This window comes from Cherax quadricarinatus, chromosome 86 (genome assembly GCF_038502225.1).
Source record: "Cherax quadricarinatus isolate ZL_2023a chromosome 86, ASM3850222v1, whole genome shotgun sequence".
In the NCBI taxonomy this organism is placed as follows: Eukaryota; Metazoa; Arthropoda; class Malacostraca; order Decapoda; family Parastacidae; genus Cherax; species Cherax quadricarinatus.
The window spans coordinates 13,336,550-13,364,389 of record NC_091377.1 but is presented as its reverse complement, the minus strand read 5'-3'; the positions used below and the strand labels follow the sequence as shown (position 1 = coordinate 13,364,389).

The window sequence follows — 27,840 nt, the reverse complement described above, 5'->3', positions numbered from 1 at the left end:
ACCACCGCCACCACCACCACCACCACCACCGCCGCCACCACCACCACCACCACCACCGCCACCACCACTCCACCGCCACCACCACCTACCACCACCTACCACTACTACATTACCGCCACTACTACTGCCACTACCACTGCCACTACTACCTCCACCTACTACCACCACACTGCCACCTACATCATAACCACCACCACTACCACCACTACCACCACCACCACCACCATACCATACCATAACACCACCAATACCACCATACCACCAACACCTCACCACCACTAACTCCACACCACCACCACTACCACCACCAACCACCGCTACACTCACCACCACCACCACCACCACCACCACCACCACCACCACCACCACCACACCACCACCACCACTACACCACCTACACCACCACCACACCACCACGCCACCACTACCACCACCACCACCAATCCACCACCACACCACCACCACAATACCACCACCACACCACCACCACACACCACACCACCACTAACCACCACCACCACCCCACCACCACCACCACCTACCACCACCACCTACCATCCACCACCATACCACCACCACCACTACCATACACCTATACACCACCACCACTACCACCACCTCACCACACACCACTGCCACCACCACCAACCACCTAACACCACCACCACACCATCACCACCACCACCACCAATACCACCACCACCACCACCTCCACCACCACCACCACCCAACCAACCACCACCACCACCACCACCACCCAACCAACCACCACCACCACCACCAAATAATAATAATTACATCCATATATTCACATTCAGATACATCGCTTCTATTCTGAACTGAGTACCTTCTTAATTGTGTCTTCTTAATTGTACAGAGGTACAGTGGTACAGTGGTACAGCGGTACAGTGGTACAACGGTACAGTGGTACAGCGGTACAGTGGTACAGCAGTACCGTGAATGGCGTTCTCGTTCCATGTGTACCGGAAGAGTGCCCCCAATGGCAAGTTATCCGTGTACGTGGGACGGCGGGACTACACTGACCACCTCACCCATGTAGATCCCATTGGTAAGTGTCATATCTGTCGATCACATTGTCTCTTAGTGGTGAAGCACTGTTATCATGGTGACCTGCAGTCTGTATGATCACTGGTGAAGCACTGTTATCATGGTGACCTGTAGTCTGTATGATCACTGGTGAAGCACTGTTATCATGGTGACCTGCAGTCTGTATGATCACTGGTGAAGCACTGTTATCATGGTGACCTGTAGTCTGTATGATCACTGGTGAAGCACTGTTATCATGGTGACCTGCAGTCTGTATGATCACTGGTGAAGCACTGTTATCATGGTGACCTGTAGTCTGTATGATCACTGGTGAAGCTCTGTTATCATGGTGACCTGCAGTCTGTATGATCACTGGTGAAGCACTGTTATCATGGTGACCTGTAGTCTGTATGATCACTGGTGAAGCACTGTTATCATGGTGACCTGCAGTCTGTATGATCACTGGTGAAGCACTGTTATCATGGTGACCTGTAGTCTGTATGATCACTGGTGAAGCACTGTTATCATGGTGACCTGCAGTCTGTACGATCACTGGTGAAGCACTGTTATCATGGTGACCTGCAGTCTGTATGATCACTGGTGAAGCACTGTTATCATGGTGACCTGTAGTCTGTATGATCACTGGTGAAGCACTGTTATCATGGTGACCTGTAGTCTGTATGATCACTGGTGAAGCACTGTTATCATGGTGACCTGTAGTCTGTATGATCACTGGTGAACCACTGTTATCATGGTGACCTGCAGTCTGTATGATCACTGGTGAAGCACTGTTATCATGGTGACCTGTAGTCTGTATGATCACTGGTGAAGCACTGTTATCATGGTGACCTGTAGTCTGTATGATCACTGGTGAAGCACTGTTATCATGGTGACCTGTAGTCTGTATGATCACTGGTGAAGCACTGTTATCATGGTGACCTGTAGTCTGTATGATCACTGGTGAAGCACTGTTATCATGGTGACATGTAGTCTGTATGATCACTGGTGAGGCACTGTTATCATGGTGACCTGTAGTCTGTAAGATCATCAGTGGTGAAGCACTGTTATCTTGGTGACCTGGAGTCTGTATGATCATCAGTGGTGAAGCACTGTTATCATGGTGACCTGTAGTCTGTATGATCACTGGTGAGGCACTGTTATGGTGACCTGTAGTCTGTATGATCATCAGTGGTGAAGCACTGTTATCATGGTGACCTGTAGTCTGTATGATCATCAGTGGTGAAGCACTGTTATCATGGTGACCTGTAGTCTGTATGATCATCAGTGGTGAAGCACTGTTATCATGGTGACCTGTAGTCTGTATGATCATCAGTGGTGAAGCACTGTTATCATGGTGACCTGTAGTCTGTATGATCATCAGTGGTGAAACACTGTTATCATGGTGACCTGTAGTCTGTATGATCATCAGTGGTGAAGCACTGTTATCATGGTGACCTATAGTCTGTATGATCATCAGTGGTGAAGCACTGTTATCTTGGTGACCTGTAGTCTGTATGATCATCAGTGGTGAAGCACTGTTATCATGGTGACCTATAGTCTGTATGATCATCAGTGGTGAAGCACTGTTATCATGGTGACCTATAGTCTGTATGATCATCAGTGGTGAAGCACTGTTATCTTGGTGACCTGGAGTCTGTATGATCATCAGTGGTGAAGCACTGTTATCATGGTGACCTATAGTCTGTGTGATCATCAGTGGTGAAGCACTGTTATCTTGGTGACCTGGAGTCTGTATGATCATCAGTGGTGAAGCACTGTTATCATGGTGACCTATAGTCTGTATGATCATCAGTGGTGAAGCACTGTTATCATGGTGACCTATAGTCTGTATGATCATCAGTGGTGAAGCACTGTTATCTTGGTGACCTATAGTCTGTGTGATCATCAGTGGTGAAGCACTGTTATCTTGGTGACCTATAGTCTGTGTGATCATCAGTGGTGAAGCACTGTTATCTTGGTGACCTATAGTCTGTGTGATCATCAGTGGTGAAGCACTGTTATCATGGTGACCTATAGTCTGTGTGATCATCAGTGGTGAAGCACTGTTATCATGGTGACCTATAGTCTGTGTGATCATCAGTGGTGAAGCACTGTTATCTTGGTGACCTGGAGTCTGTATGATCATCAGTGGTGAAGCTCTGTTATCTTGGTGACCTGGAGTCTGTATGATCATCAGTGGTGAAGCACTGTTATCATGGTGACCTGTAGTCTGTATGATCATCAGTGGTGAAGCACTGTTATCTTGGTGACCTATAGTCTGTATGATCATCAGTGGTGAAGCACTGTTATCATGGTGACCTGGAGTCTGCATGATCATCAGTGGTGAAGCACTGTTATCTTGGTGACCTATAGTCTGTATGATCATCAGTGGTGAAGCACTGTTATCATGGTGACCTGGAGTTTGCATAGTCATCAGTGGTGAAGCACTGTTATCTTGGTGACCTATAGTCTGTATGATCATCAGTGGTGAAGGACTGTTATCTTTGTGACCTATAGTCTGTATGATCATCAGTGGTGAAGCACTGTTATCATGGTGACCTATAGTCTGTATGATCATCAGTGGTGAAGCACTGTTATCATGGTGACCTATAGTCTGTATGATCATCAGTGGTGAAGCACTGTTATCATGGTGACCTGGAGTCTGTATGATCATCAGTGGTGAAGCACTGTTATCATGGTGACCTGGAGTCTGTATGATCATCAGTGGTGAAGCACTGTTATCTTGGTGACCTATAGTCTGTGTGATCATCAGTGGTGAAGCACTGTTATCTTGGTGACCTATAGTCTGTATGATCATCAATGGTGAAGCACTGTTATCTTGGTGACCTGTAGTCTGTATGATCATCAGTGGTGAAGCACTGTTATCATGGTGACCTGGAGTCTGTATCATCATCAGTGGTGAAGCACTGTTATCTTGGTGACCTGTAGTCTGTATGATCATCAGTGGTGAAGCATTGTTATCTTGGTGACCTGTAGTCTGTATGATCATCACTGGTGAAGCACTGTTATCATGGTGAACTGAAATCTGTATGAGCATCACTGGTGAAGCACTGTTATCATGGTGACCTGGAGTCTGTATGATCATCAGTGGTGAAGCACTGTTATCTTGGTGACCTGTAGTCTGTATGATCATCAGTGGTGAAGCACTGTTATCTTGGTGACCTGTAGTCTGTATGATCATCAGTGGTGAAGCACTGTTATCTTGGTGACCTGTAGTCTGTATGATCATCAGTGGTGAAGCACTGTTATCATGGTGACCTGGAGTCTGCATGATCATCAGTGGTGAAGCACTGTTATCTTGGTGACCTGTAGTCTGTATGATCATCAGTGGTGAAGCACTGTTATCATGGTGACCTGGAGTCTTCATGATCATCAGTGGTGAAGCACTGTTATCTTGGTGACCTGTAGTCTGTATGATCATCAGTGGTGAAGCACTGTTATCTTGGTGACCTGTAGTCTGCATGATCATCAGTGGTGAAGCACTGTTATCATGGTGACCTGTAGTCTGTATGATCATCAGTGGTGAAGCACTGTTATCTTGGTGACCTGTAGTCTGTATGATCATCAGTGGTGAAGCACTGTTATCATGGTGACTTGGAGTCTGTATGATCATCAGTGGTGAAGCACTGTTATCATGGTGACCTATAGTCTGTATGATCATCAGTGGTGAAGCACTGTTATCATGGTGACCTGGAGTCTGTATGATCATCAGTGGTGAAGCACTGTTATCATGGTGACTTGGAGTCTGTATGATCATCAGTGGTGAAGCACTGTTATCATGGTGACTTGGAGTCTGTATGATCATCAGTGGTGAAGCACTGTTATCTTGGTGACCTGTAGTCTGTGTGATCATCAGTGGTGAAGCACTGTTATCTTGGTGACCTGTAGTCTATATGATCATCAGTGGTGAAGCACTGTTATCTTGGTGACCTGTAGTCTGTGTGATCATCAGTGGTGAAGCACTGTTATCTTGGTGACCTGTAGTCTGTGTGATCATCAGTGGTGAAGCACTGTTATCATGGTGACCTGTAGTCTGTGTGATCATCAGTGGTGAAGCACTGTTATCTTGGTGACCTGGAGTCTGTATGATCGTCAGTGGTGAAGCACTGTTATCATGGTGACCTGGAGTCTGTATGATCATCAGTGGTGAAGCACTGTTATCTTGGTGACCTGGAGCCTGTATGATCATCAGTGGTGAAACACTGTTATCTTGGTGACCTGGAGTCTGTATGATCATCAGTGGTGAAGCACTGTTATCTTGGTGACCTGTAGTCTATATGATCATCAGTGGTGAAGCACTGTTATCTTGGTGACCTATAGTCTGTGTGATCATCAGTGGTGAAGCACTGTTATCTTGGTGACCTATAGTCTGTGTGATCATCAGTGGTGAAGCACTGTTATCTTGGTGACCTATAGTCTGTGTGATCATCAGTGGTGAAGCACTGTTATCTTGGTGACCTATAGTCTGTGTGATCATCAGTGGTGAAGCACTGTTATCTTGGTGACCTATAGTCTGTATGATCATCAGTGGTGAAGCACTGTTATCTTGGTGACCTGTAGTCTGTGTGATCATCAGTGGTGAAGCACTGTTATCATGGTGACCTGTAGTCTGTATGATCATCAGTGGTGAAGCACTGTTATCATGGTGACCTGTAGTCTGTATGATCATCAGTGGTGAAGCACTGTTATCATGGTGACCTGTAGTCTGTATGATCATCAGTGGTGAAACACTGTTATCATGGTGACCTGTAGTCTGTATGATCATCAGTGGTGAAACACTGTTATCATGGTGACCTGGAATCTGTATGATCGTCAGTGGTGAAGCACTGTTATCTTGGTGACCTGTAGTCTGCATGATCATCAGTGGTGAAGCACTGTTATCATGGTGACCTGTAGTCTATATGATCATCAGTGGTGAAGCACTGTTATCTTGGTGACCTGGAGTCCCCAGATAGGTAAGGCACTCTACACTTACTATCATTCTGTGTACATAGCGAATGTGCACGTACAGAGATATACAGTGTATCTTAGTATATATGCACTTGGAGCTTACTTTAAGTCTATGTAGACCATACTGGGAAGTAAAGTATTCTTGACTGGTGACTAAGTGGCAGTCAGTCCTGATGATCCTCCTGTGGTGATGGATGCGATGGTGTGGCTATAATACTCCTGTGTTTTATATTGTGTGGCACACTGGATGGTGTGGGTGAAGGTATGAGTATTCTTATGTTGTGACAGACGGTATGGTGTGGCTGGAGGTTCCAGTGTTCTTATGTTGTGACGGACGGTATGGTGTGGCTGGAGGTTCCAGTGTTCTTATGTTGTGACAGACGGGATGTGTGGCTGAATGTTCCAGTGTTCTTATGTTGTGACAGACGGTATGGTGTGGCTGGAGGTTCCAGTGTTCTTATGTTGTGACAGACGGGATGGTGTGGCTGGAGGTTCCAGTGTTCTTATGTTGTGACAGACGGTATGGTGTGGCTGGAGGTTCCAGTGTTCTTATGTTGTGACAGACGGGATGGTGTGGCTGGAGGTTCCAGTGTTCTTATGTTGTGACAGACGGGATGGTGTGGCTGGAGGTTCCAGTGTTCTTATGTTGTGACAGACGGGATGGTGTGGCTGGAGGTTCCAGTGTTCTTATATTGTGACAGACGGGATGGTGTGGCTGGAGGTTCCAGTGTTCTTATGTTGTGACAGACAGTATAGTGTGGCTGGAGGTTCCAGTGTTCTTATGTTGTGACAGACGGGATGGTGTGGCTGGAAGTTCCAGTGTTCTTATGTTGTGACAGACGGTATGGTGTGGCTGGAGGTTCCAGTGTTCTTATGTTGTGACAGACGGGATGTGTGGCTGAAGGTTCCAGTGTTCTTATGTTGTGACGGACGGTATGGTGTGGCTGGAGGTTCCAGTGTTCTTATGTTGTGACAGACGGGATGGTGTGGCTGGAGGTTCCAGTGTTCTTATGTTGTGACAGACGGGATGGTGTGGCTGGAGGTTCCAGTGTTCTTATGTTGTGACAGACGGGATGGTGTGGCTGGAGGTTCCAGTGTTCTTATGTTGTGACAGACGGGATGGTGTGGCTGGAGGTTCCAGTGTTTTTATGTTGTGACAGACGGGATTGTGTGGCTGGAGGTTCCAGTGTTCTTATGTTTTGACAGACGGGATGGTGTGGCTGGAGGTTCCAGTGTTCTTATGTTGTGACAGACGGGATGGTGTGGCTGGAGGTTCCAGTGTTCTTATATTGTGACAGACGGGATGGTGTGGCTGGAGGTTCCAGTGTTCTTATGTTGTGACAGACAGTATAGTGTGGCTGGAGGTTCCAGTGTTCTTATGTTGTGACAGACGGGATGGTGTGGCTGGAAGTTCCAGTGTTCTTATGTTGTGACAGACGGTATGGTGTGGCTGGAGGTTCCAGTGTTCTTATGTTGTGACAGACGGGATGTGTGGCTGAAGGTTCCAGTGTTCTTATGTTGTGACAGACGGTATGGTGTGGCTGGAGGTTCCAGTGTTCTTATGTTGTGACAGACGGGATGGTGTGGCTGGAGGTTCCAGTGTTCTTATATTGTGACAGACGGGATGGTGTGGCTGGAGGTTCCAGTGTTCTTATGTTGTGACAGACAGTATAGTGTGGCTGGAGGTTCCAGTGTTCTTATGTTGTGACAGACGGGATGGTGTGGCTGGAAGTTCCAGTGTTCTTATGTTGTGACAGACGGTATGGTGTGGCTGGAGGTTCCAGTGTTCTTATGTTGTGACAGACGGGATGTGTGGCTGAAGGTTCCAGTGTTCTTATGTTGTGACGGACGGTATGGTGTGGCTGGAGGTTCCAGTGTTCTTATGTTGTGACAGACGGGATGGTGTGGCTGGAGGTTCCAGTGTTCTTATGTTGTGACAGACGGGATGGTGTGGCTGGAGGTTCCAGTGTTCTTATGTTGTGACAGACGGGATGGTGTGGCTGGAGGTTCCAGTGTTCTTATGTTGTGACAGACGGGATGGTGTGGCTGGAGGTTCCAGTGTTTTTATGTTGTGACAGACGGGATGGTGTGGCTGGAGGTTCCAGTGTTCTTATGTTTTGACAGACGGGATGGTGTGGTTGGAGGTTCCAGTGTTCTTATGTTGTGACAGACGGGATGGTGTGGCTGGAGGTTCCAGTGTTCTTATATTGTGACAGACGGGATGGTGTGGCTGGAGGTTCCAGTGTTCTTATGTTGTGACAGACAGTATAGTGTGGCTGGAGGTTCCAGTGTTCTTATGTTGTGACAGACGGGATGGTATGGCTGGAAGTTCCAGTGTTCTTATGTTGTGACAGACGGTATGGTGTGGCTGGAGGTTCCAGTGTTCTTATGTTGTGACAGACGGGATGTGTGGCTGAAGGTTCCAGTGTTCTTATGTTGTGACAGACGGTATGGTGTGGCTGGAGGTTCCAGTGTTCTTATGTTGTGACAGACGGGATGGTGTGGCTGGAGGTTCCAGTGTTCTTATGTTGTGACAGACGGGATGGTGTGGCTGGAGGTTCCAGTGTTCTTATGTTGTGACAGACGGTATGGTGTGGCTGGAGGTTCCAGTGTTCTTATGTTGTGACAGACGGTATTGTGTGGCTGGAGGTTCCAGTGTTCTTATGTTGTGACAGACGGTATGGTGTGGCTGGAGGTTCCAGTGTTCTTATGTTGTGACAGACGGTATGGTGTGGCTGGAGGTTCCAGTGTTCTTATGTTGTGACAGACGGGATGGTGTGGCTGGAGGTTCCAGTGTTCTTATGTTGTGACAGACGGTATGGTGTGGCTGGAGGTTCCAGTGTTCTTATGTTGTGACAGACGGTATGGTGTGGCTGGAGGTTCCAGTGTTCTTATGTTGTGACAGACGGGATGGTGTGGCTGGAGGTTCCAGTGTTCTTATGTTGTGACAGACGGTATGGTGTGGCTGGAGGCTCCAGTGTTCTTATGTTGTGACAGACGGTATGGTGTGGCTGGAGGTTCCAGTGTTCTTATGTTGTGACAGACGAGATGGTGTGGCTGGAGGTTCCAGTGTTCTTATGTTGTGACAGACGGTATGGTGTGGCTGGAGGTTCCAGTGTTCTTATGTTGTGACAGACGGTATGGTGTGGCTGGAGGTTCCAGTGTTCTTATGTTGTGACAGACGGGATGGTGTGGCTGGAGGTTCCAGTGTTTTTATGTTGTGACAGACGGGATGGTGTGGCTGGAGGTTCCAGTGTTCTTATGTTGTGACAGACGGGATGGTGTGGCTGGAGGTTCCAGTGTTCTTATGTTGTGACAGACGGTATGGTGTGGCTGGAGGTTCCAGTGTTCTTATGTTGTGACAGACGGTATGGTGTGGCTGGAGGTTCCAGTGTTCTTATGTTGTGACAGACGAGATGGTGTGGCTGGAGGTTCCAGTGTTCTTATGTTGTGACAGACGGTATGGTGTGGCTAGAGGTTCCAGTGTTCTTATGTTGTGACAGACGAGATGGTGTGGCTGGAGGTTCCAGTGTTCTTATGTTGTGACAGACGGTATGGTGTGGCTGGAGGTTCCAGTGTTCTTATGTTGTGACAGACGGGATGGTGTGGCTGGAGGTTCCAGTGTTCTTATGTTGTGACAGACGGGATGGTGTGGCTGGAGGTTCCAGTGTTCTTATGTTGTGACAGACGGGATGGTGTGGCTGGAGGTTCCAGTGTTCTTATGTTGTGACAGACGGGATGGTGTGGCTGGAGGTTCCAGTGTCCTTATGTTGTGACAGACGGGATGGTGTGGCTGGAGGTTCCAGTGTTCTTATGTTGTGACAGACGGGATGGTGTGGCTGGAGGTTCCAGTGTTCTTATGTTGTGACAGACGGGATGGTGTGGCTGGAGGTTCCAGTGTTCTTATGTTGTGACAGACGGGATGGTGTGGCTGGAGGACGGTTACGTGAAGGATAGACGGGTGTTCGCACAGGTGGTGATGACTTACCGTTATGGACGAGAGGAAGACGAAGTAATGGGCCTTACCTTCGCCAGGGAGCTGGTGGTAGCTTCTACCCAGGTCTACCCACCTACCAGCCTATCTGCATCACTTACCAGCCTACAGGTGAGTCATCACTCTCCCTACACCACCTACCAGCCTACCTGCATCATGATGTGTTGTATTACCTGTAACATGACGTACTGTGTTGCCTGTAACATGACGTACTGTGTTGCCTGTAACATGACGTACTGTGTTGCCTGCATCATGATGTATTGTGCTGCCTGTATCATGAGGTATTGTGTCGCCTGCATCATGATGTATTGTGCTGCCTGCATTACATAGTATTATGTTGCCTGCATCATGATGTATTGTGTTGCCTGCATTACATAGTATTGTGTTGCCTGCATCATGGATATTGTGTGCTCAACAGGAACGACTACAGAAGAAGTTGGGCATCAATGCCTTTCCCTTCCACCTGGAGATGCCCAGGAATGCCCCAGCATCCGTCACCATACAACAAGGTGAGAGAATCTTATCTTAATAACACACTTGTAAGTGAATGACATTTTAACACAATATAATGTTACATTAGTTGTGTCTGTGTCTATTCACTTAACATTTTTGTTGGTAATTCAACCATTATTAGTAAAGAAGAGAGAGAGAGCGAGAGAGAGAGAGAGAGAGAGAGAGAGAGAGAGAGAGAGAGAGAGAGAGAGAGAGAGAGAGAGAGAGAGAGAGAGAGAGAGAGAGAGAGAGAGAGAGAGAGAGAGAGAGAGAGAATGATTCATTTTAAGTATATTCTTTATTATGTAAACATCGTCAAATATTCAGTGCACTTGAGTCATTAATTCCTCTCGTGTTTTAATGTGTTATCTTGTCAGAGTTGTGTTGTAAGCTTATAAAATATAATTCACAAATAACCCGCACATAAAAGAGAGAAGCTTACGACGACGTTTCGGTCCGACTTGGACCATTGACAAAGTCACACAGTGTGACTTTGTCAATGGTCCAAGTCGGACCGAAACGTCGTCGTAAGCTTCTCTCTTTTATGTGCGGGTTATTTGTGTATCGTTCCAGTCACGATATTGTGCCTTTTTTGTTATTTAAAATATAATTCACTTTGTCTCAACCTGATGTGTTATTATATACTTGATGAGTCTGTGGGTGTTCCGTTGGTCTTCTTACTGTTATTTACATCACTGTTCTATAGTTTGGTACTGCCTGCCTCTCCCCTTGCTTCACTACTGACGTTATTTGATGCTTTGTAGCTTTCTGGAAGTTACCTTGTATGTAGTGACTTGTAGATCTTTGCTAGTGGATCACACAGTGCCTCTACTTCCTCTGTCAGGACCTGGAAGGTATCAAAGATCGTTAATTTTGACGTGTTCAGCTCACTTGACCTTTTTTTTTACTCTATATCTTTTTACTGTGACGTTATCCAGTTTCCGCTAGTCTCCCGTTTCTCTCTTGCTGTCTTGCAGACCCGCTTCCTTGGGTAATATCTCTTTAAAACACAGGTTTAGTTATCTGCAAAGTCCCTTTCTTTATCTGCCAATCTTTATTTTCCTTCTTGAACACTGATAACACATTTGTAGTTTTGCAGGTGTCTAGTAGCTGTTTAGTTTCAATTCAATATTTTTGTTGAAGGATCGCACAGCTGATCTGATTCTTCTTTATTGTTTAAATTATGTTCTAACCTTTGTTTCTTCTTTCTTTCCTTACCTCCTCGCCAAGGTATGTTTCCAGGGGTCGAATCTTAACTCCTGTGTGTACTCAGCTATTTGTACTCATCTATTTGTGGTTGCAGGGGTCGATTCACAGTTCCTGGCTCCGCCTCTTTGCTAATCGCAACTCTCTCCTCACTCAAATATTCTTATCTTACCTCTTTTTAAAGCTATGTATGTACGGATCCTGCCTCCACTACATCATTCTCCAGACTTTCTGACAACTCTAAGGCTGAAGAAATACTTCCTAACATCCTTATGACTCATCTAAGTTTTTAACTTCCAGTTGTGTCCCCATGTTCCTGTACTCACCTCATCTAATTGTACTCACCTAATTGTAGTTGCAGACGTCGATTCATAGCTCCCGGCCCCACCTGTTCATTGGTCGCTACTAGGTTACTCACTCCCTGCTCCGTGAGCTTCATCATACCTCTTCTTAAAGCTGTGTATGGAGTCTGCCTCCACCACTTCTCTTTCGAGACTATTCCACTTCCTGACAGCTCTGTGTTGTGACCCCTGAATGGGTCACAATGTATATAATGTATATTACCTTTTTGTATAATTTTATATTGCTTATATTTGCGATAATAGCTAAATCGTAAATATATTGCTTTATATTATTATTTGACTTAGTTATATTGTTAGGTAGGATGTAACATTCATATATTATTATTATGTGCTCATAGTTCAAGTCTTGATTGTCTAACTACTGTAATTATTGCTTGTGGCTCGTTACTCTGCCGGCTTCTGTGTTGCTGGGCAGCAGCTGTCCACGTGATCGGGGGGGGGGGGGGTGTTAACACCTCGCCTGAAGTAGTCAGTCTGGGCTAGACTCTCTTGGTGGTTGGACGTATTCCTGACAAGACGTGCCTAACTCTCCCTTATTGGCCCTTGTTGGAAGATAGTCTCTGTAGCTTTCTTGTTGGTTCTATAGAACTGTTCACAGAACATTATATAGACTTAGAGATTTTCGACGTTGTACTGAGGTTGTGTGTCGCCTAGACACTCGGACCAACTCAGGTCCTGAGCTGTAGCTTCTGACCTAACTTGTACTGGTATCTGTGTACTGTCACAGTTGGGGATTTTCTTATGCTGAACTTAGATTCAGTAGTATGAGAGTTTTGTGACTTTTGTGGAGGATCTGCAGATGGTCCCTACTTAGTGTCGTTATATTATCTCCTTGTTTTTGATTCTGTGTCGCAGTTGCTTGTTGTATTGCTATTGGGCTTAGCATTCTTTTTATTGTTCAAGCAGACTGTTCTGATTGCCAGTTGGTCAAGAAGTTAGTTGACCAACTGTTGAGTCTTGAGACATAGCGAACTACTTAGAGCACTGACACACATACACACAAACTTACTTGTACATATTTATAATATCTTATTAAATGTTAATGTACCAGACGGTACTTAAGACATAAATATGTGATATGTGCTTTCAGCACAATACTACTGTACACGAGAGAAGTGATTATTATTAATTTGTTTAAATTGATTAATTTATTTTCATTTGATATACGTCTAGACAACTTAATTATTAATAAATTTATTAAATTTTAATTTCTCTAGTTAGTAGCCTACCAGTTGTAATCCTGAAGCACTAATAATTCTTATTGAATTCTAATGGATAATTGGACCAGGATACTGACTAATTGTTACGAAAACCCAGTAACAGGCTGGATGCTAGAAGGGCAGTCCTTTCTAGTATTACCTGGAGATCTCTAAGCTTTTTAGAAATCGCGTTTTTTGTAACACTCTGTGACTGAAGAAATACTTCCTAACATCCCTGTGACTCATCTGAGTCTTCAACTTCCAATTGTGACCCCTTGTTGTTGTGTCCCATATCTGAAACGTGTGTGTGTGTGTGTGTGTGTGTGTAATACTTTACTAAGGTCATGTATGTGTGCGTCAGGCCAGGAGGAGAGTGGGCGGGCGTGTGGTGTACACTGGCAGGTACGAGTGTTCGTGGGCAGCACCCAGGATGAGCAGCCTCACCGTCGTTCCTGTGTCAGACTCCTCGTCAGGTGGGTCCTCTCATAAGGTGGGTCCTCTCATAAGGTGAGTCCTCTCATAAGGTGGGTCCTCTCATAAGGTGGGTCCTCTCGTCACGTGGGTCCTCTCGTCAGGTGGGTCCTCTCATAAGGTGGGTTCTCTCGTCAGGTGGGTCCTCTCATAAGGTGGGTCCTCTCGTTAGGTGGGTCCTCTCATAAGGTGGGTCCTCTCATAGGGTGGGTCCTCTCGCCAGGTGGATCCTCTCTTTAGGTGGGTCTTCTTACATCTTACCCACTCAGCCTTATATTCTTTTGTTTACACCGTTAATAAACTTCTGCACAGACACCTCCACTTACCTTTTTCCTCCATATTTTCTACACTTCACTTCATCTTTCGCAGACATCTGCTGACACATCCGCTTCAATATATCTACATACATTCACTTACTCCATACTTGCTCCATTTGTCCTACATGCTTAGGTGTCCTGAGAGATGGTAATTCCCAATAATAATAATAATGATAATAATAATAATAATAATAATAATAATAATAATAATAATAATAACAGCAGCTCTGCTGGAAGGAATCCTTTAAAACTGTCGTATCAACTGAACCTACAATGGGATTGTTTGACGGCATTACTCTTCTGAAATCTGCCATCTTAAGCTAACAAACAGCGTTATTTAATGCATGACAACTATCCTGTGTGATGGAATATGACAGAGAAACATATTTTATTCACGCTATGTAACTATCAAATTTTGGTCAATTGAAACAGGAGGCGGCAGTACGCTCCAGCAAAACAAGGTCGACAGCCCATGGTGTCGTGTACCAAAGAGTTTCTTCTCTCTCCTGGTAAACTTCACCTCAATGTCATCCTTGACAGGCAGGTCAGTAGTATTTCCCAGCCACCTGCGAGTCTCAACACTCTTGTATTCTCGACAGGCTGGTCAGTAGTATTTCCCAGCCACCTGCGAGTCTTCAAACTCTTGTATTCTCGACAGGCTGGTCAGTAGTATTTCCCAGCCACCTGCGAGTCTCCACACTCTTGTATTCTCGACAGGCTGGTCAGTAGTATTTCCCAGTCACCTGCGAGTCTCAACACTCTTGTATTCTCGACAGGCTGGTCAGTAGTATTTCCCAGCCACCTGCGAGTCTCCACACTCTTGTATTCTCGACAGGCTGGTCAGTAGTATTTCCCAGCCACCTGCGAGTCTCCACACTCTTGTATTCTCGACAGGCTGGTCAGTAGTATTTCCCAGCCACCTGCGAGTCTCCACAATCTTGTATTCTCGACAGGCTGGTCAGTAGTATTTCCCAGCCACCTGCGAGTCTCCACAATCTTGTATTCTCGACAGGCTGGTCAGTAGTTATTCCCAGCCACCTGCGAGTCTCAACACTCTTGTATTCTCCACAGGTTGGTCAGTAGTATTTCCCAGCCACCTGCGAGTCTCCACACTCTTGTATTCTCGACAGGCTGGTCAGTAGTATTTCCCAGCCACCTGCGAGTCTCCACACTCTTGTATTCTCGACAGGCTGGTCAGTAGTATTTCCCAGCCACCTGCGAGTCTCAACACTCTTGTATTCTCGACAGGCTGGTCAGTAGTATTTCCCAGCCACCTGCGAGTCTCCACACTCTTGTATTCTCGACGGGCTGGTCAGTAGTATTTCCCAGCCACCTGCGAGTCTCAACACTCTTGTATTCTCGACAGGCTGGTCAATAAAATTTCCAAAACATCTGTGTAAATTTCTCAGGGCTGATAAATGAGACACTTGTGCAACATTTGGGTATCTTTATTCTGGAAACGTTTCGCCAACCAGTGACTTCTTCAGTCCAGTACAGAGAAGAACGTTGGAAGATGAGTAGTAGTTTGAGGTAATCAGTCCCTCAGCCTGGAGTCGATGTGTTCAGTCCATCAGTCAAGAATGATGGACTGAACACATCTACTGACTGATTACTTCCAACTCCTCCTCATCTTTCATCGTTCTTCTCTGTATTAGACTGAAGAAGCCACTGGCTGGCGAAACGTTTCCAGAATAAAGATACAACAAATTTTACATAATTGTCTCATTTATCAACTTGTCAGTTTTCTAAATTATTTACACAATTTCTCATAAGCTGTTATTTAAGAGTCACATCAATAATCTTACCACAGTTACTAGTTGATAGTGAATCTAATAGTTATAATAACAATCATACAGGGGTAAGCCAGTGGAAGGCCTCGGTCAGATGACCAAAAGCTCCAGCTGTGGGTCATCTTATGACTAAGACCCGCGTCAGGAAACACTTGTACTGTTTCCTGACAAATCTAACCCAACCTAACCTAACCTAACTTAACCTAACCTAACCTAACCTAACCTAACCTAACCTACTAACTTTGCTCTAACTTAATTTTCTTAACTAAATTTTAAGTTATATTTTATGAGTTATGCTGAAATTGTGGTTTTTATTGTCTTTATCTACTGATTGTGCTCATCCAGTGATTGTAATTATGTACTGTGCTAGTATACTGATTGTGTTCATGCACTGATTGTGTTCATGCACTGATTGTGTTCATGCACTGATTGTGTTCATGCACTGATTGTGTTCATGTACTGATTGTGTTCATGTACTGATTGTGTTCATGCACTGATTGTGTTCATGCATTGATTGTGTTCATGTACTGATTGTGTTCATGCACTGATTGTGTTCATGCACTGATTGTGTTCATGTACTGATTGTGTTCATGTACTGATTGTGTTCATGCATTGATTGTGTTCATGTACTGATTGTGTTCATGCACTGATTGTGTTCATGCACTGATTGTGTTCATGTACTGATTGTGTTCATGTACTGATTGTGTTCATGCACTGATTGTGTTCATGCACTGATTGTGTTCATGCACTGATTGTGTTCATGCACTGATTGTGTTCATGCACTGATTGTGTTCATGTACTGATTGTGTTCATGTACTGATTGTGTTCATGTACTGATTGTGTTCATGCATTGATTGTGTTCATGTACTGATTGTGTTCATGCACTGATTGTGTTCATGCACTGATTGTGTTCATGTACTGATTGTGTTCATGTACTGATTGTGTTCATGCATTGATTGTGTTCATGTACTGATTGTGTTCATGCATTGATTGTGTTCATGTACTGATTGTGTTCATGTACTGATTGTGTTCATGTACTGATTGTGTTCATGCACTGATTGTGTTCATGCACTGATTGTGTTCATGTACTGATTGTGTTCATGTACTGATTGTGTTCATGTACTGATTGTGTTCATGTACTGATTGTGTTCATGCATTGATTGTGTTCATGTACTGATTGTGTTCATGTACTGATTGTGTTCATGCACTGATTGTGTTCATGCACTGATTGTGTTCATGTACTGATTGTGTTCATGTACTGATTGTGTTCATGTACTGATTGTGTTCATGTACTGATTGTGTTCATGCATTGATTGTGTTCATGTACTGATTGTGTTCATGCACTGATTGTGTTCATGCACTGATTGTGTTCATGTACTGATTGTGTTCATGCACTGATTGTGTTCATGTACTGATTGTGTTCATCCAGTGATTGTGTTCATGTACTGATTGTGTTCATGCACTGATTGTGTTCATGCACTGATTGTGTTCATGCACTGATTGTGTTCATACACTGATTGTGTTCATGCACTGATTGTGTTCATACACTGATTGTGTTCACGCACTGATTGTGTTCATACACTGATTGTGTTCATGCACTGATTGTGTTCACGCACTGATTGTGTTCATGTACTGATTGTGTTCCTGTACTGATTGTGTTCATGCATTGATTGTGTTCATGCACTGATTGTGTTCATGCACTGATTGTGTTCATGCACTGATTGTGTTCACGCACTGATTGTGTTCATGTACTGATTGTGTTCATGCATTGATTGTGTTCATGCACTGATTGTGTTCATGCACTGATTGTGTTCATGCACTGATTGTGTTCATGCACTGATTGTGTTCATGCACTGATTGTGTTCATGCACTGATTGTGTTCATGCACTGATTGTGTTCATGCACTGATTGTGTTCATGTACTGATTGTGTTCATGTACTGATTGTGTTCATGTACTGATTGTGTTCATGCATTGATTGTGTTCATGTACTGATTGTGTTCATGCACTGATTGTGTTCATGCACTGATTGTGTTCATGTACTGATTGTGTTCATGTACTGATTGTGTTCATGCATTGATTGTGTTCATGTACTGATTGTGTTCATGCATTGATTGTGTTCATGTACTGATTGTGTTCATGTACTGATTGTGTTCATGTACTGATTGTGTTCATGCACTGATTGTGTTCATGCACTGATTGTGTTCATGTACTGATTGTGTTCATGTACTGATTGTGTTCATGTACTGATTGTGTTCATGTACTGATTGTGTTCATGCATTGATTGTGTTCATGTACTGATTGTGTTCATGTACTGATTGTGTTCATGCACTGATTGTGTTCATGCACTGATTGTGTTCATGTACTGATTGTGTTCATGTACTGATTGTGTTCATGTACTGATTGTGTTCATGTACTGATTGTGTTCATGCATTGATTGTGTTCATGTACTGATTGTGTTCATGCACTGATTGTGTTCATGCACTGATTGTGTTCATGTACTGATTGTGTTCATGCACTGATTGTGTTCATGTACTGATTGTGTTCATCCAGTGATTGTGTTCATGTACTGATTGTGTTCATGCACTGATTGTGTTCATGCACTGATTGTGTTCATGCACTGATTGTGTTCATACACTGATTGTGTTCATGCACTGATTGTGTTCATACACTGATTGTGTTCACGCACTGATTGTGTTCATACACTGATTGTGTTCATGCACTGATTGTGTTCACGCACTGATTGTGTTCATGTACTGATTGTGTTCATGTACTGATTGTGTTCATGCATTGATTGTGTTCATGCACTGATTGTGTTCATGCACTGATTGTGTTCATGCACTGATTGTGTTCACGCACTGATTGTGTTCATGTACTGATTGTGTTCATGCATTGATTGTGTTCATGCACTGATTGTGTTCATGCACTGATTGTGTTCATGCACTGATTGTGTTCATGCACTGATTGTGTTCATACACTGATTGTGTTCACGCACTGATTGTGTTCATACACTGATTGTGTTCATGCACTGATTGTGTTCATACACTGATTGTGTTCATGCACTGATTGTGTTCACGCACTGATTGTGTTCATGCACTGATTGTGTTCATACACTGATTGTGTTCATGCACTGATTGTGTTCATACACTGATTGTGTTCATGCACTGATTGTGTTCATACACTGATTGTGTTCATGCACTGATTGTGTTCACGCACTGATTGTGTTCATGCACTGATTGTGTTCATACACTGATTGTGTTCACGCACTGATTGTGTTCATACACTGATTGTGTTCATGCACTGATTGTGTTCACGCACTGATTGTGTTCATGTACTGATTGTGTTCATGCACTGATTGTGTTCACGCACTGATTGTGTTCATGCACTGATTGTGTTCATACACTGATTGTGTTCATGCACTGATTGTGTTCATACACTGATTGTGTTCACGCACTGATTGTGTTCATACACTGATTGTGTTCATGCACTGATTGTGTTCATACACTGATTGTGTTCACGCACTGATTGTGTTCATACACTGATTGTGTTCATGCACTGATTGTGTTCATACACTGATTGTGTTCACACACTGATTGTGTTCATACACTGATTGTGTTCATGCACTGATTGTGTTCATGCACTGATTGTGTTCACGCACTGATTGTGTTCACGCACTGATTGTGTTCATGTACTGATTGTGTTCATGTACTGATTGTGTTCATGCATTGATTGTGTTCATGCACTGATTGTGTTCATGCACTGATTGTGTTCATGCACTGATTGTGTTCACGCACTGATTGTGTTCATACACTGATTGTGTTCATGCACTGATTGTGTTCATACACTGATTGTGTTCATGCACTGATTGTGTTCACGCACTGATTGTGTTCATGTACTGATTGTGTTCATGTACTGATTGTGTTCATGCACTGATTGTGTTCATGCACTGATTGTGTTCATGCACTGATTGTGTTCACGCACTGATTGTGTTCATGTACTGATTGCGTTCATGTACTGATTGTGTTCATGCACTGATTGTGTTCATGTACTGATTGTGTTCATGTACTGATTGTGTTCATGCACTGATTGTGTTCATGCACTGATTGTGTTCATGTACTGATTGTGTTCATGCACTGATTGTGTTCATGTACTGATTGTGTTCATGTACTGATTGTGTTCATGCACTGATTGTGTTCATGCACTGATTGTGTTCATGTACTGATTGTGTTCATGCACTGATTGTGTTCATGCACTGATTGTGTTCATGCACTGATTGTGTTCATCCAGTGATTGTGTTCATGCACTGATTGTGTTCATGCACTGATTGTGTTCATGCACTGATTGTGTTCATCCAGTGATTGTGTTCATGCACTGATTGTGTTCATCCAGTGATTGTGTTCATGCACTGATTGTGTTCACGCACTGATTGTGTTCATGCACTGAGCTTGTAGACCAGTAGATCAGTGGGTATACATTATGCTACCCCGGTTGGAATCCCTATGTAGCTCTTGATAGAACTTGTCCCTCAGATCTACTACCACGGCGAGGCAGTGAACGTTCAGGTGAACGTGATCAACAACTGCAACAAGCAGGTGAAGAAGGTGCAGGTGTGTGTGGTGCAGGTGTGTGATGTAGCTCTGGGCACCACTGCAGATATACGCAACACCATCGCTACTATACAGTCACAGTTAGTACATTTGTTGTTGCTACTTGGTCACAGTTTGTGTGTTAATACTTGCTACTTGGTCACAGTTTGTGTGTTAATACTTGCTACTTGGTCACAGTTTGTGCGTTAATCCTTGCTACTTGGTCACAGTTTGTGCGTTAATACTTGCTACTTGGTCACAGTTTGTGCGTTAATCCTTGCTACTTGGTCAGTTTGTGCGTTAATACTTGCTACTTGGTCACAGTTTGTGCGTTAATCCTTGTTACTTGGTCACAGTTTGTGCGTTAATATTTGCTACTTGGTCACAGTTTGTGCGTTAATCCTTGCTACTTGGTCACAGTTTGTGCGTTAATCCTTGCTACTTGGTCAGTTTTTGCGTTAATACTTGCTACTTGGTCACAGTTTGTGCGTTAATCCTTGTTACTTGGTCACAGTTTGTGCGTTAATACTTGCTACTTGGTCACAGTAGTAGTGGTGGTGGTAGTAGTAGTATTGAATAATATTAGTAGTAGTGGTTGTTGTGGTAGTAGTAGTAATAGTCGCAGTAGTAATAGTAGTAGTAGTAGTAATAGTCGCAGTGGTAGTAGTAGTAGTATTGAGTAATATTAGTAGTAGTGGTTGTGGTAGTAGTAAGTAGTATAATACTGGCAAAGGTTGGAATAATAAGAGAGTAGTGGTAATAACACAAGGGTTCAGAGAGTAGAGTGTTAATATAACAACAATAGTACTACTACCTCTACTACTATTTGATAGTATACAGACCATAGCGACATCAATAACACTACTAGAAATCCGCTTGTTATGCAGATCTGTTTGAGACTCGAAAAAGCTCACTGTGTGGGCGAAACATTGTCAATAAAGGGTCACATTATACTGCATATGTGTTTATATTTCCATTGTGTCGGTATTTTATACCATTTATTTCCATGGAGGGGGATTCCCCTTTCAAACAATAACCTCTCCTCCCTCTCCCCTCATCGCTTTTTTTCCATATACCAACAAGACTTCAATAAAGGTATGTAATAGTAATTTAAATGTTCATTATCCATTAAAATTAGTCATTTATTTCTCATTGTTTTCTGTATGTAAAACTATAGATATTCTCTATAACATGTGCTTTTTGTTAATATTTTTGGGTATCTGGAAAGAGTTAATTGGATTTACATTATTTCTTATGTGAAATATTACTTCGGTTTTCGTCCATTTCTGATTTCAACCGACGTTCTGGAATGGATTAAGGACGAAAACCGGGGTTCCACTGTGTGTGTGTGTGTGTGTATATATATATATATATATATATATATATATATATATATATATATATATATATATATATATATATATATATATATATATATATATATATATATATATATGTCGTGCCGAATATATAAAACTGGTCAGTTAGCAAGAACTCATTTAAAATTAAGTCCTTTCTAAACTTTTCTCTTATACGTTTAAAAATATATTTTTTCATTAATTTTAATGTAAAAATTTTTAATTTTCCTCCAAAAGAATCTTAGAAAACTTATCTAACCTTATTATAACAAGAAAAATTTATTTTAGCCTAACCCAACTAAATATATTTTAGATTTGTTTACAGTAATTTAATGCTAAACAAACACATTGAAATATATTTTTTTCGTTAGGTTCAGAATGATTTTGGCGAAATTATTGCATACACAAATTTTCACTTGTCCTATATGGCAAGATGAGCGTTGCTATTTAAGCCAAGATGGCAAGTTCTGCCTATTCGGCACGACATATATATATATATATATATATTTATATATATATATATATATATATATATATATATATATATATATATATATATATATATATATATATATATATATATATATATATATATATATATATATATATATTCCTTTCAACACACCGGCCGCATCCCACCGAGGCGGGGTGGCCCAAAAGGAAAAACGAAAGTTTCTCCTTTTACATTTAGTAATATAAACAGGAGAAGGGGTTACTAGCCCCTTGCTCCTGGCATTTTAGTCGCCTCTTACAACACGCATGGCTTACGGAGGAGGGTAGTACTAACCACTAGTCTCCTCCAGGGAGGGTAGTACTAAGCACTAGTCACCACCAAGGAGGGTAGTACTAACCACTAGTCACCACCAGGGAGGGTAGTACTAACCACTAGTCACCACCAGGGAAGGTAGTACTAACCTAGTCACCACCAGGGAGGGTAGTACTAACCACTAGTCACCACCAGGGAAGGTAGTACTAACCTAGTCACCACCAGGGAGGGTAGCACTAACCACTAGTCACCACCAGGGCGGGTAGTACTAACCACTAGTCTCCTCCAGGGAGGGTAGTACTAACCACTAGTCACCTCCAGAGAGGGTAGTACTAACCACTAGTCACCTCCAGGGAGGGTAGTACTAACCACTAGTCTCCAATGAGGGTAGTACTAACCACTAGTCACCACCAGGGAGGGTAGTACTAACCACTAGTCTCCTCCAGGGAGGGTAGTACTAACCACTAGTCACCTCCAGGGAGGGTAGTACTAACCACTAGTCTCCTCCAGGGAGGGTAGTACTAACCACTAGTCACCTCCAGGGAGGGTAGTACTAACCACTAGTCTCCTCCAGGGAGGGTAGTACTAGCCACTAGTCACCACCAGGGAGGGTAGTACTAACCACTAGTCTCCTCCAGGGAGGGTAGTACTTACCACTAGTCTCCTCCAGGGAGGGTAGTACTAGCCACTAGTCTCCTCCAGGGAGGGTAGTACTAGCCACTAGTCTCCTCCAGGGAGGGTAGTACTAACCACTAGTCTCCTCCAGGGAGGGTAGTACTAACCACTAGTCTCCTCCAGGGAGGGTAGTACTAACCATTATTCACCTCTAGGGAGGGTAGTACTAACCACTAGTCACCTCCAGGGAGGGTAGTACTAACCACTAGTCTCCTCCAGGGAGGATAGTACTAACCACTAGTCTCCTCCGGGGAGGGTAGTACTAACCACTAGTCACCTCCAGGGAGGGTAGTACTAACCACTAGTCTCCTCCAGGGAGGGTAGTACTAACCACTAGTCACCTCCAGGGAGGGTAGTACTAACCACTAGTTTCCCCCGGGAGGGTAATACTAACCACTAGTCTCCTCCAGGGAAGGTAGTACTAAGCACAAGTCTCCCCCAGGGAAGGTAGTACTTAGCACTAAACTTCCCCAGGGAAGGTAGTACTAACCACTAATCTCCCCAGGGAGGGTAGTACTAACCACTGGTCTCCTCCAGGGAAGGGTGCCCAGTGGTACCCGGGTTTTCGCTGGGGAGGACCTACCACCTGTGTCTACACCCCCAGGGTAAACACCAGCGTCGGGGTCTGGCACTCGAAGGTCAACTGAAGGTTGAGGAGACTAGCCTTGCTTCATCCACCCTGTGAGTCTACCCTATTAAGTCTACCCTGTGAGTCTACCTCACTAGTCTACTCTCTGAGTCTACCCTGTGAGTCTACCCTGTGAGGCTACCCTATGAGTCTATCATCTGAGTCCACCCTGTGAGTCTACCTCACTAGCCTATCCTGTGAGTCTACCTCACTAGTCTACCGTGTGAGTCTACCTCACTAGTTTACCCTGTGGGTCTACCTCAATAGTCTACCCTCTGAGTCTACCTCATTAGTCTACCATGTGAGTCTACCTCACTAGCCTACCCTGTGAGTCTACCTCACTAGTCTACCCTGTGAGTCTACCTCACTAGTCTACCCTGTGAGTCTACCTCACTAGTCTACCCTGTGAGTCTACCTCGCTAGTTTACTTTCTGAGTCTACCTCAATGGTCTACCCTGTGAGTCTACCTCACTAGTCTACCCTGTGAGTCTACCTCACTAGTCTACCCTGTGAGTCTACCTCACTAGTCTACCCTGTGAGTCTACCTCACTAGTCTACCCTGTAAGTCTACCTCACTGGTCTACCCTGTGAGTCTACCTCACTAGTCTACCCTGTGAGTCTACCTCACTAGTCTACCCTGTGAGTCTACCTCACTAGTCTACCCTGTGAATCTACCTCACTAGTCTACCCTGTGAGTCTACCTCACTAGTCTACTTTCTGAGTCTACCTCACTAGTCTACCCTGTGAGTCTACCTCACTAGTCTACTTTCTGAGTCTACCTCACTAGTCTACCCTGTGAGTCTACCTCACTAGTCTACCCTGTGAGTCTACCTCACTAGTCTACTTTCTGAGTCTACCTCACTAGTCTACCCTGTGAGTCTACCTCACTAGTCTACCCTGTGAGTCTACCTCACTAGTCTACCCTGTGAGTCTACCTCACTAGTCTACCCTGTGAGTCTACCTCACTAGTCTACTTTCTGAGTCTACCTCACTAGTCTACCCTGTGAGTCTACCTCACTAGTCTACCCTGTGAGTCTACCTCACTAGTCTACCCTGTGAGTCTACCTCACTAGTCTACCATGTGAGTCTACCTCACTAGTCTACTTTCTGAGTCTACCTCACTAGTCTACCCTGTGAGTCTACCTCACTAGTCTACCCTGTGAGTCTACCTCACTAGTTTACCCTGTGAGTCTACCTCACTAGTCTACTTTCTGAGTCTACCTCACTAGTCTACTTTCTGAGTCTACCTCACTAGTCTACTTTCTGAGTCTACCTCACTAGTCTACTTTCTGAGTCTACCTCACTAGTCTACTTTCTGAGTCTACCTCACTAGTCTACTTTCTGAGTCTACCTCACTAGTCTACTTTCTGAGTCTACCTCACTAGTCTACTTTCTGAGTCTACCTCACTAGTCTACTTTCTGAGTCTACCTCACTAGTCTACTTTCTGAGTCTACCTCACTAGTCTACTTTCTGAGTCTACCTCACTAGTCTACTTTCTGAGTCTACCTCACTAGTCTACTTTCTGAGTCTACCTCACTAGTCTACTTTCTGAATCTACCTCACTAGTCTACTTTCTGAGTCTACCTCACTAGTCTACTTTCTGAGTCTACCTCACTAGTCTACTTTCTGAGTCTACCTCACTAGTCTACTTTCTGAGTCTACCTCACTAGTCTACTTTCTGAGTCTACCTCACTAGTCTACTTTCTGAGTCTACCTCACTAGTCTACTTTCTGAGTCCACCTCACTAGTCTACTTTCTGAGTCTACCTCACTAGTCTACTTTCTGAGTCTACCTCACTAGTCTACTTTCTGAGTCTACCTCACTAGTCTACTTTCTGAGTCTACCTCACTAGTCTACTTTCTGAGTCTACCTCACTAGTCTACTTTCTGAGTCTACCTCACTAGTCTACTTTCTGAGTCTACCTCACTAGTCTACTTTCTGAGTCTACCTCACTAGTCTACTTTCTGAGTCTACCTCACTAGTCTACTTTCTGAGTCTACCTCACTAGTCTACTTTCTGAGTCTACCTCACTAGTCTACTTTCTGAATCTACCTCACTAGTCTACTTTCTGAGTCTACCTCACTAGTCTACTTTCTGAGTCTACCTCACTAGTCTACTTTCTGAGTCTACCTCACTAGTCTACTTTCTGAGTCTACCTCACTAGTCTACTTTCTGAGTCTACCTCACTAGTCTACTTTCTGAGTCTACCTCACTAGTCTACTTTCTGAGTCTACCTCACTAGTCTACCCTGTGAGTCCACTTGAAGCACATTTATTTTTTGTTATTTTTATCTTGGAATAATGACAATAAAAAATTGCAATAATAATAATAATAATAATAATAATAATAATAATAATAATAATAATAATAATAATAATTATACAAAGAGTGGGTATATCAGGTTCACGCATCCTGGGGGCGGGCAACACTTCGGTATCGTGGTGTCTTATGTGGTAAGAGTGAAGCTTGTTATGGGTACCCTGGCTGGTGAACTGGTAGCTGAGGTACCCTTCACTCTCATGAACCCTCCACCTGATGACTCTCTGGTAAGTAGGTACCACCACTTTTAGCTGATTGTACAGTATAATATGACAGAGATGATGTAAGTTCATTATGTAACAGTATGGTGTTAGTACCGCCCATGTATGCTGTTTCCCTGGTATTGCTCCTGCTCTCTCTGAGAACACATCTTTTAATTATTTGTTTACCTCGTAGAATTTCTTATCGTTTCTTTTATGCTCTCCTTCATTCCTCTGTTGAATTACCTGGTCCTTTACCACCGTCTTACTTACGTGGCTGTATCCTAGCTACGACTCATACTTGGTTTTGCTGCTATGTCACTCTCAAGCTGTCATGGAGCTTCTCGCCTTTCTATATCTATTTTTCACTCTGTTGCTCACTTCTATGTTTTCATCTGTCCTTCACTCTCAAATGTTTTTCCATGGTCTTGTGCTTTTCTTTGCCATATCCGGTTCTTCCTCTAGATATAAGGTTCTTTCTTGTTTTCTGGCAATATCCAGTTACGTATTTCATCACTTCATTTAACAACTTTCATTCCAGATCCCTTTCCCGCTGATCTGTGTTGATGTTATCTCTCATCTCTTCAAAGTTCACACTTCTATACCCTTGTTTCTCACCCCCTCCACTTGCCATGTTTTCCTCAGGGTGTAGTTCTACAAGATTTTCGAAGTTCAGTACTGCATGGTCGCTAGTAAGATGTTATCTTCATTATAGAATAATAAGAAAATATTATAACCTTTATATTATAATAATAAGGTAAAAGGTCCCCAATGGAAATAAGTCACTCTGTCTGACTTTTTTGGGTTATCCCAGGTTCTCTACACATATGCTGCTATGTATGATAATTCTATGTAACTGTATTGTGTATACCTGAATAAACTTACTTACTTACTTACTTAGTACTCAGGGAGCTCTCAGTTTCTTTTTCACCTATGTCTGATGCACTTGTGAATACTAGATCGAGCCGTGCTGGCTCATCTCGTTATCGTGTTGTATCGTTTACATGCTGACACATGAAGCTTTTCCTAACCACTTCCATTATTATTATCATAATCAAGGGGGAAGCGCTAAACCCGCAAGATTATACAGCGCCTGTGGGGGGGGGGATGTGGAAGGTATTCAGGCTTGATTCAGGGAACTGGAGTGCAGATCCAGTTCCCTAGATCAAGAGCCCCTCACCAGCATCAAGGAGCCTTCCTTGAGGGGCACCACTTCCATTAACCGTTCACATTCCTGGTTCTCCATGTGTTTCAGTTCTCCCAATCTGATTCTTTTTGACTGAAATCATCGGTGATAAGTAACTTTTGTTTAGCCCCATGAGCTCCTTGCAGCTTCCACTATGGTGTCAACCACTGTTTTGTTGTTGTCTTCATATTGTTGTCTTGGTCTCCGACAGTTTAGTGGTGGCATGTTGTACATTAACCCACCTACTACCTTGTATTACCCAATCTTGACTGTG

The 27,840-nt window shown here is 43.6% G+C and overlaps 1 protein-coding gene across 4 annotated transcripts in view; it reads left to right on the top strand.

The window, feature by feature from the left end:
• LOC128702955 (phosrestin-2-like) overlaps window positions 1-27,840 on the top strand; it is a 61,327-nt gene that overhangs the window by 21,122 nt on the left and 12,365 nt on the right. For all 4 annotated transcript variants that reach the window (XM_070103653.1, XM_070103655.1, XM_070103652.1 and 1 more), the window contains exons 2-9: window positions 878-1,069; window positions 9,936-10,123; window positions 10,431-10,521; window positions 13,633-13,744; window positions 14,492-14,603; window positions 20,377-20,534; window positions 23,770-23,913; window positions 26,263-26,407. In XM_070103653.1, the coding sequence (XP_069959754.1) occupies window positions 961-1,069; window positions 9,936-10,123; window positions 10,431-10,521; window positions 13,633-13,744; window positions 14,492-14,603; window positions 20,377-20,534; window positions 23,770-23,913; window positions 26,263-26,407 (1,059 nt within the window). In that variant the 5' untranslated portion in view covers window positions 878-960. The remainder of the gene's footprint in view (window positions 1-877; window positions 1,070-9,935; window positions 10,124-10,430; window positions 10,522-13,632; window positions 13,745-14,491; window positions 14,604-20,376; window positions 20,535-23,769; window positions 23,914-26,262; window positions 26,408-27,840) is intronic.